At 43.2% G+C, this 8,494-nt stretch overlaps 1 protein-coding gene across 1 annotated transcript; it reads right to left on the reverse strand.

The window, feature by feature from the left end:
- Positions 1-85: 85 nt before the first annotated feature.
- LOC106588427 (uncharacterized) lies at positions 86-7,196 on the reverse strand. The gene is made up of 4 exons (XM_045709259.2): positions 6,664-7,196; positions 2,508-2,710; positions 1,481-1,585; positions 86-1,399 (listed from the first exon to the last, which is right to left on the reverse strand). The coding sequence occupies exons 1-4, from the start codon at positions 7,004-7,006 to the stop codon at positions 1,274-1,276; spliced, it is 777 nt and encodes a 258-aa protein (XP_045565215.2). The 5' UTR covers positions 7,007-7,196; the 3' UTR covers positions 86-1,273.
- Between the last annotated feature and the right edge of the window lie 1,298 nt (positions 7,197-8,494).

Consider the following 8,494-nt stretch of genomic DNA (forward strand, 5'->3'; position numbering starts at 1 on the left):
GACGATTGCATCTCGAGGTCAAGTCAACTGATGAAGTGAGAAGAAACCTCTGGGGGGGGGGGGGGTTGGGGGGGCGGGGCAGAGGGGCCCACCACAACAACTCTCCTACTACAGTCCTCTCACATACATACAATTCCACGCCCACAAAGGTTCTAGTGTCAGGCAGTGAGAGGGCCCAATTAAGTTCCTGCCTAGCAACAGAGATGTATTGGCTGTCTAGACGTGCACAGAGTTGACCCCGCCTATTAGAAGGTTATAAATACATGTGCTTGTGTAATCATACCTTGTCTTTGCAGCTGTATGACCCAGTGGGTGAATAAACTTGGTTTGAGCTTTTTCCTAGTTGTCCGTTTGAGTTTTTAACTCCGTTTGTTCAGAACCTAACAAAGTCAACTCAATATTAGCTAACGCATACAAGTTGAGATCCGGCAGAACCGAGTAGTGATGAGGATTTCAATGGAATATCATTTTTTGTATTTTATTAGGATCCTCATTAGCTGTTGAAACGTGACACAATACATTAATAGACAAGAACAGCTCAAGGACAAAACTACATACATCTAAAAACAGCACATGTAGCCTACATATCAATACATACACACAAACTACCTAGGTCAAATAGGGGAGAGGCGTTGTGCCGCGAGGTGTTGCTTTAGCAGTTTTTTTTAAAACCAGGTTTACTTTTCATTTGAGCAATATGAGATGGAAGGGAGTTCCATGCAATAACGGCTCTATATAACACTGTCCGCTTTCCTCAATTTGTTCTGGATTTGGGGAGTGTGAAAAGATACCTGGTGGCATGTCTGGTGAGGTAACTGTGTGCGTGTCAGTGCTGTTAAATGTGTTAACATGAATTGAAGTGATTCGGTCAGTCTCTCCTCAACTCTTAGCCAAGAGACTGGCATGAATAGTATTTATATTAGCCCACTGACGTACCGCTCTGCTCTGGGACAGCTGCAGCTTAACTAGGTCTTTCTTTGTAGCAGTTGACCATATGACTGGACAATAATCACGTTAAGACAAAACTAGAGCCTGCAGGACTTGCTTTTTGGAGTGTGGTGTCAAAAAAGCAGAGCACCTCTTTATTATGGACAGACATCTCCCCCATCTTTGCAGCCGTTGAATCTATATGTTTTGACCATGACAGTTCACTGTCTAAGGTAACGCCAAGTAATTTAGTCTCCTCAACTTGTTCAACAGCCACACCATTCATAATGAGGACAAGATTGTGCATACACACACTGCTGTTCAGTTTACCTCCCAGATTTAAATGTCAGTTTAGCAGAAAATGTGTTCTCACACCAACCTGGAAGAAGTGTTCCCTCTCAAGTGGGTCATCAATAAGAGTTTGGACGAGTTCCAAGAAGTTTGACTCTGATGCCTCCACCTCTGTATCTATCTACAGAAAGTATACATAACACAGTTAGTAAATTAACCCGGGTGGCAGAGTTACAAGTCTTGATCACAGAGTGGCACTCACCTCCTTTTCTCTATGAGTGATGATGCAGGTCCTCATCCTGCTCAGGTGTGGCTGGATGGTCTCCGGGTCGGCTGAATGATCAGAGCGACACAACTCCAGAACCAGCTGTCAACAACAAACAGGTAACACTGAAACATTTTGGACGCAAACCAATCTGGCAGTAAACTGACTTGTTGCACCCTCGACAACTACTATGATTATTATTATTTGACCATGCTGATCATTTATGAACATTTGAACATCTAGGCCATGTGCTGTTATAATCTCCACCCGGCACAGCCAGAAGAGGACTGGCCACCCCTCATAGCCTGGTTCCTCTCTAGGTTTCTTCCTAGGTTTTGGCCTTTCTAGGGAGTTTTTCCTAACCACCGTGCTTCTACACCTGCATTGCTTGCTGTTTGGGGTTTTAGGCTGGGTTTCTGTACAGCACTTTGAGATATCAGCTGATGTAAGAAGGGCTATATAAATAAATTTGATTTGATTTGAATACGATATAGGAATGTTCTAGTATGTGGTATATACTATAAAGTACAGCCGAAGCCTGTATTAAGAGAAGCCACGTCACTCCGTCGTCATATTGGCTACGCCCACAAGACTCTTACTTTCATTGGAAAGACCACAGCTGTTTGGCTAGCATGGGCACCTAGCGTGCGAGCTAAGTAAAAACAAATTAAGACGTCGATACAATACAGCATAGAAAGCTTCCGTTTAGTGTCTTGCAACAATTAATGTTGTTATTTATCCGACTAGTCCTTCTTCTGCGCCTATCCATCCAGACGGCATGATCAGAGTGTGCAGCTAATATGATTGGCCATGTGGGACTAGCGCAAGCTACCCCGCCTCCTGCAAAACCCATTGTAAAATCAGTTATATGGCATACCTCCACTTAGTAATACAAATATGGTATAGTTGTCAGGGCCCTTACTGTAGAGGACGAAACAAACATCGATTTCAGTCTGCAGGGGGATTTTGACAACACAACGTCACCCAACTTCCTACCTCAACCACACCCCTCTTAATTTCTCACCTGTGCTCGCAGCCCCATGATGAGCTGGACTTTCTCTCTGTAACTCATCAGATCAGGGGTTATCTCCAACACAGTGGTTACAAACTCCTCCACCAACCCGTAGTCCATTGTGTCTCTGCGCTGAACAACTTGCCATAGAGCTGCGGACACCAGCCACAGTGGAGGAACCAAAAGACGCAGAGACGACAGAGGAAGAGGACGACCTGGTAGGAAAGAAACACTTTGTTGACGTTCCAAGCCACCTTTATTGCGATTGCAGCGTACAGATGAGCAGATCTCACACATCATGGTGATGTTTTGTTGCTGGCTAGCTAAATGTGGGTGGCAGTAGCCTAGAGATTTACCTTTTACTGGACAGGTTATATAGCCTATTACTTCTCCGCTTTCATGGTGAAACAGACTTGAGCCTACACGAATATAGGTAACTAAGATTTTTTTTGTTTAAATTGAGCCTGCATTTCACTTACATGTAAGTACATGCCTTTATTTGATACTTCAATATAACAACTGACCACATACTATACTGCAGTCAATTTAACATAATGAAGCTTTGGTTTTCAGATGAAAGTTGTTGTTTTTAAACCTCCCCACCTTAGTTACACTGAATATCTTGCTTGTGGTGCCTTTCAACTTTCTAAATCCACGCTGTAGCCACCCTTCCAGCGGGATCATGATTAACGGCATCAAAACAATCCTAATCACAGCCTTTGGGTTTGGAAAAATGCAAAAACATTTATTCCTGAATAAAAGGTCAGATTGGATTACCAAATATGAATCCCTATTCCGAGAATCGGCGTCGCATTTTTCTGTGTTGAAATACCCAATTCGATTTCTAAAACTACAGTTTTGAAAAACTGTGCCCTGCTGTTGTGTTCTTGAGCAAGGCACTTAGCCCCCCCCCCCACAACTGCTCTCAAGGCACTGCACCCTGTGTCAAGGCCCAGTGCAGTCAAAAACTTGATTTTCCTATGTTTTATATACACTGAACAAAAATATGAAACGCAACATGTAAAGTCTTCAAAAAGGAGGACCAAGGCACTCTTCATATAATTAATTAAAATGCCTTTATTTGTATGGCATGTTCAATAGAAACAAGGTTTTAAACATCCGACGCGTTTTGGCCGCATGGCCTTCGTCAGGGAGTACAAAGAAATAATACAATGTCCTCTTTTGAACAGCTTTTCCAATTAGCCCTAATTTGAAGAGGGAGTGGTTACATAATTGATTGGACACACCTAGTAAGCAATACTATACACATTAAAAAGTGAAATACTGTAACTATGTTATCATAAAAATACAACTCCAAGCTGGAAGTATCAGAACTACCTTTAAGTGTTCTAACCTTGTGTGTGATAGGTCCGTTTGCTGTCATCTAGTGGACATTTTGCTCAATTTCCCTCAGCTATGTTAATACTGTTGTTCATGTTTGCTGTGTTCTAGTGTACTATGGAATATATAGCTTTCTTATTCTTGACACTTCTCCCAGTCATATTTAAGGTTAGAACTACCTTTCTAAGCGTTCTGATACTTCTAGCTTGGAGTTGTATTTTTATGATAACATAGTTACAGTATTTCACTTTTTAATGTGTATAGTATTGCTTACTAGGTGTGTCCAATGTCTCAACTGTCACAAGGCTCAAAAAAAAAAAAGTGGATTAAACAAGTGACATCATTTAGGGATCATAGTCTTCACCTGGTCAGTCTGTCATGGAAAGAGCAAGTGTTCTTAATGTTTTGTATCCTCAGTGTATATTTCCACACTATGAAGTTGGAATAATACTGTGAATATGTGAAAATTATGATAATGCCCTTTAGTGTAAAAGCTGTTTGAAAATAACACCTGAAATTTCAGCCTGTTTTGGTGGGATGGAATTTTGGTCACCTTGATATACTAATTTCTTGACAATGGCTCACCCTTCTTCATACTCGGCAACTTCAACCTCCCGACATATCCCTTCAATTAATTTCTTTCAATGCTCTCTCTCCCATCCTTGCCTCTTTTGACCTCACCCTTTCCCAGTCCCTTACCACACAAGGCAGGCAATACTTTTGCCTACTAATCTCACTGCAACCCCCCCCCCCCCCCCCTCTCTGATCACTACTTTGTGTCCTTTTCTGTCTCCCTCTGCTCCAACCCTAGCCACTCAGCCCCTACCCAGATGGTCATGCACTGTCACAATCTTCACTCTCTCTCCCACTACTCTCTCCTCTTCTATCATATCATATCTACCTTCTGGTAAATCCTTCTCCCTCCTGTATCCTGATTCTGCCTGTTCCACCTTACTCCCTTCCCTTCCCGCATCCTATGACTCGCACTCAGTGGAGACTGGTGGGGGGAGCTATAGGAGGACGGGCTCATTGTTAGGGCTGGAATGGAATAAATGGAACGGTATCAAACATATGGAAACCACGTGCTTAACTCCGTTCCTTTTATTCCATTCCAGACAATACAATGAACCTGTCCTCCTATAGCTTCTCCCACCAGCCTCCACTGTTCGCACTGTCCCCTTTCCTCCCAGCCGGCTTGGCCCTCCCCTCCTGCTCTGTGGCTGAGTGACTCATTGCAAGCTTACAGAACAGGGCGGTTGGCAGCGGAGCGAAAATGGAGGAAAACTAAACTTACGGATGACCGGTCATCCTTTCACTCCCTCCTCGTCTGTATCCATTGCTAAAGCCACTTTATATCACTAAATGTCAAGCTTCTGCCTCTAACCCTAGGATACTCTTTTCCACCTTCTCTTTCCTTAATCCCCCCCTTCTGCGGACGACATGGTCAATCCCTTTGAAAAAGGTTGACACGACATCCGCTCCTCACGAAACCAACACTCGACTCCTCTGACTTAAAAAACTACAGACAGGTATCTCTTCTTTCTAAAACACTTGAGTATACTTTCTCTGACCAACTCTCTCCATGTCTCTCTCAGAACGATCTTCTTGACCCGAACCAGTCAAGCTTCAAGGAGAGTCACTCAACCGGAGACTGCTCTTCTCTGTGTCAAGGAGGCTCTCAGCACTGCCAAAGCTGACTCTCTCTCTCTCTCCTCCTATCAGGTGACCAGGGCTTGGTTCTAGGCCCTCTCCTTTTCTCTCTATACACCAAGTCACTTGGCTCAGTCGTATCTTCACACGCTCTCCTTTCATTGCTATGCAGATGACCCCCCCCCCCCCCCCCTTCTAACACCCAGGTGGCGACACGCATCTCTGTGTGACTGGAAGATATCTCAGCTTGGATGTCAGACACCCACCTCAATCTCAACAAGATGGAGCTGCTCTTCCTCCTGGGGAAGGCCTGCCCTCTTCAAGACCTCTCCATCATGGTTGACAACTCCAGTGTCCCCCACCCAGAGTGCCAAGAACCTAGACAACACCCTGTCGTTCTCTGCAAACATCAAAGCAGTAACTCGCTCCTGCAGGTTAATGCTCTTCCTCACACAGGAAGCGGCGCAGGTCCTAATCCAGGCACTTTGATATTTAGATTTTAAAAAAACGGCTGTATTGGACCTTTAACGTGTGTGTCTGGGGTGTTGTGAAAGGCTGAGGACGAATTTCCATTCTAACCAAGTGACAGGGTGGGTATAATTTGTGGAACGTTCCAACAGGAATCTGTTCCAAAAACTTCGTAAATACAAAAAGTTATTCTGCCGCTATACAACTTTGTATTTGCTAAGTTTTTGGAACAGATTCCTGTTGGAACGTTCCACAAATTATACCCACACTTGTCACTTGATTAGAATGGTAATTTTATTTCGTTTTTCACTCGCCACGTTTACTCCTAAACATTTCTGTCCTCACTCTGGACAAACATTAAAAATAAGCTACGTGGTGAGTTGATGCCTATTCGGCAACTAGTTAGCTAGGTGAATTGATCAAGCTACTTTGTATGCGTTGTTTGTTGGCAACCTTGTACTTTAGAAGTTTTTGGAACAGATTCCTGTTGGAACGTATTACAAATTATACCCACCCAAATACTGGCCTAAATTGTGACATCGCTCACACACTATAATACAGACACTTAGCCGGCGACAACTAAACTCTTAAATCTTGAGAAATATAAAATATTACTCCATTTGTGTAATTTATATCCATACATAGTTCCAAGAAAACAATTAGCGATGATGGTGTGTCACTGAAAACTACACATTTAACCTTTGCTTACCATCTTCCTCGTCGCCAGTTTCCTTAGACTCGGTCATATCAGGCATGGCGGCGAGAAATTCGTCCAGTTCAGAAAATAATGGAAAGGTTGTTCGGCCACTACTGTTTGGGTCTCTTCGTGTTTGTCTGTATTTGTACTTCAAGGCCTTCATCTTATTTTGACACTGCTTCCACGTCCGTTTGACACCAAGGTCATTTAGCCGCTCCGAAATTTCCCTGTAAACATGTTTTTTTCTACATGTTTGCTCCATTTCCAGAATATTCTGTTCGTCTGACCATACGGAGATCAGCGCCTTTGTCTCCTCCGGCGACCATGGCCATTCGACATCGTCTGCCAGTGCCATTGTCGATAATGTTGATCTAATTTTGTTGCTAGTAGCCTACAGCATCTAGTAAGTTACCACATGGTTAATATCAGTGGTACTAGCCAAATTCAATACCTTTGGTCGCCTAAACAAAGTGGTGGGCTACTTCCAAACATGACGTCATCTACAAGAAGCAATGGTCGAGTTCCAGGTGGTCCTCTTTGAAGTCGTCCTGCGTTTCTGAATATTGCTATATCGAAAGATGTTAGGAAATAGAACGAAAGGAATACAAACTGACTTGCCGAAGGACAGCATCTGTTGACCGTTTCTCTGTAAAACAGCCAAATAGATAGTATCTTTCCAATCATAGTAAATGTATTCTATAGAACAGGTGATGTCTGACATAATTCCACATTACCGAGAAGCATTTCGGCTCCACATTTTATGTATATTATGTACTTTGAAAACTTCTCTGAAGGAGTGCCTTCTGAAAACCTTGACACAGAGAGGTGTGTCACCGGGGCCGAGCTCCCTGACATCCAGGACCTATATGTCAGAGGGAGGCCTGAAAAATTGCCGAAGAATCCACCCAAGCCATACACTGTTCACTCTGCTACCTTCCGGTACATAGCCGCAGGAAGTAGTGGTGCTGCAGTAGGGCACTGGGCCTTTACTAGTCCTGTATTAGCGGACCGATATAGCCATCTGTAGTGCAGGCGGAGAAAAAAGTTGCAGCACCCCCAAACTACTTCCTGTGGCTATGGTCCCAGAGCGTCAGCTCTTGGACCAACAGGTTCCAAGACAACTTCTAACCCCAAGCCATAAGACTGCTAAATAGCCATACTGCTATATAGTCAATGAATGGTACACAAACTATCTTGTACTGATCCTATGCACACTCACTAGACCATACTTTATATTCACACGCACACACACTACATTACACTCATCATTTGCTGCTGTTTTTTATTTTACCCGTGTTATTATCTATCCTGATGCCTAGTCACTTTACCCTGACTATATGTACATATCTATCTCAAATACCTCATACCTCTCTGCACATAGATCTGGTACTGGTACTTCCTGTATATAGCTCCATTCTTGTGTTTAATTGGAGTCTAATGGGAGGGACATGTAATCTGATGTATAGCTATTATTGGCAGGTGGGCAAACTCTCTTTGTTATTGGTCTGTTAACTTATACCGTCTGGTGATGTAGCCAGGCGGTCCAAACCCGCTGCCTTGCAAAACAAACTGACATTTCAGGCGGTCTTTTTAAACAGCTCTTACACTAAAAGGGCATTATAATTTTCACAAGTTCAGTATTATTCCAACCTCATAATGTAGAAACAGATACAGTATATATAAACCACAGGACTGCACTGCCCCTTGAAGAGGATCAACTGACCTTATGGTCACTTAGCTGAGATTCTTTATCATGTGTGCCTCTGCTTGAGAATGAGCTAAACTCTGAAAATCTAAATGTGGTCCAGAAGTGTCACAACCGTACGTGTATAATTTCTCAATT

Source organism: Salmo salar, chromosome 27 (assembly GCF_965601325.2).
Source record: "Salmo salar chromosome 27, fSalSal1, whole genome shotgun sequence".
NCBI classification, from domain to species: Eukaryota; Metazoa; Chordata; class Actinopteri; order Salmoniformes; family Salmonidae; genus Salmo; species Salmo salar.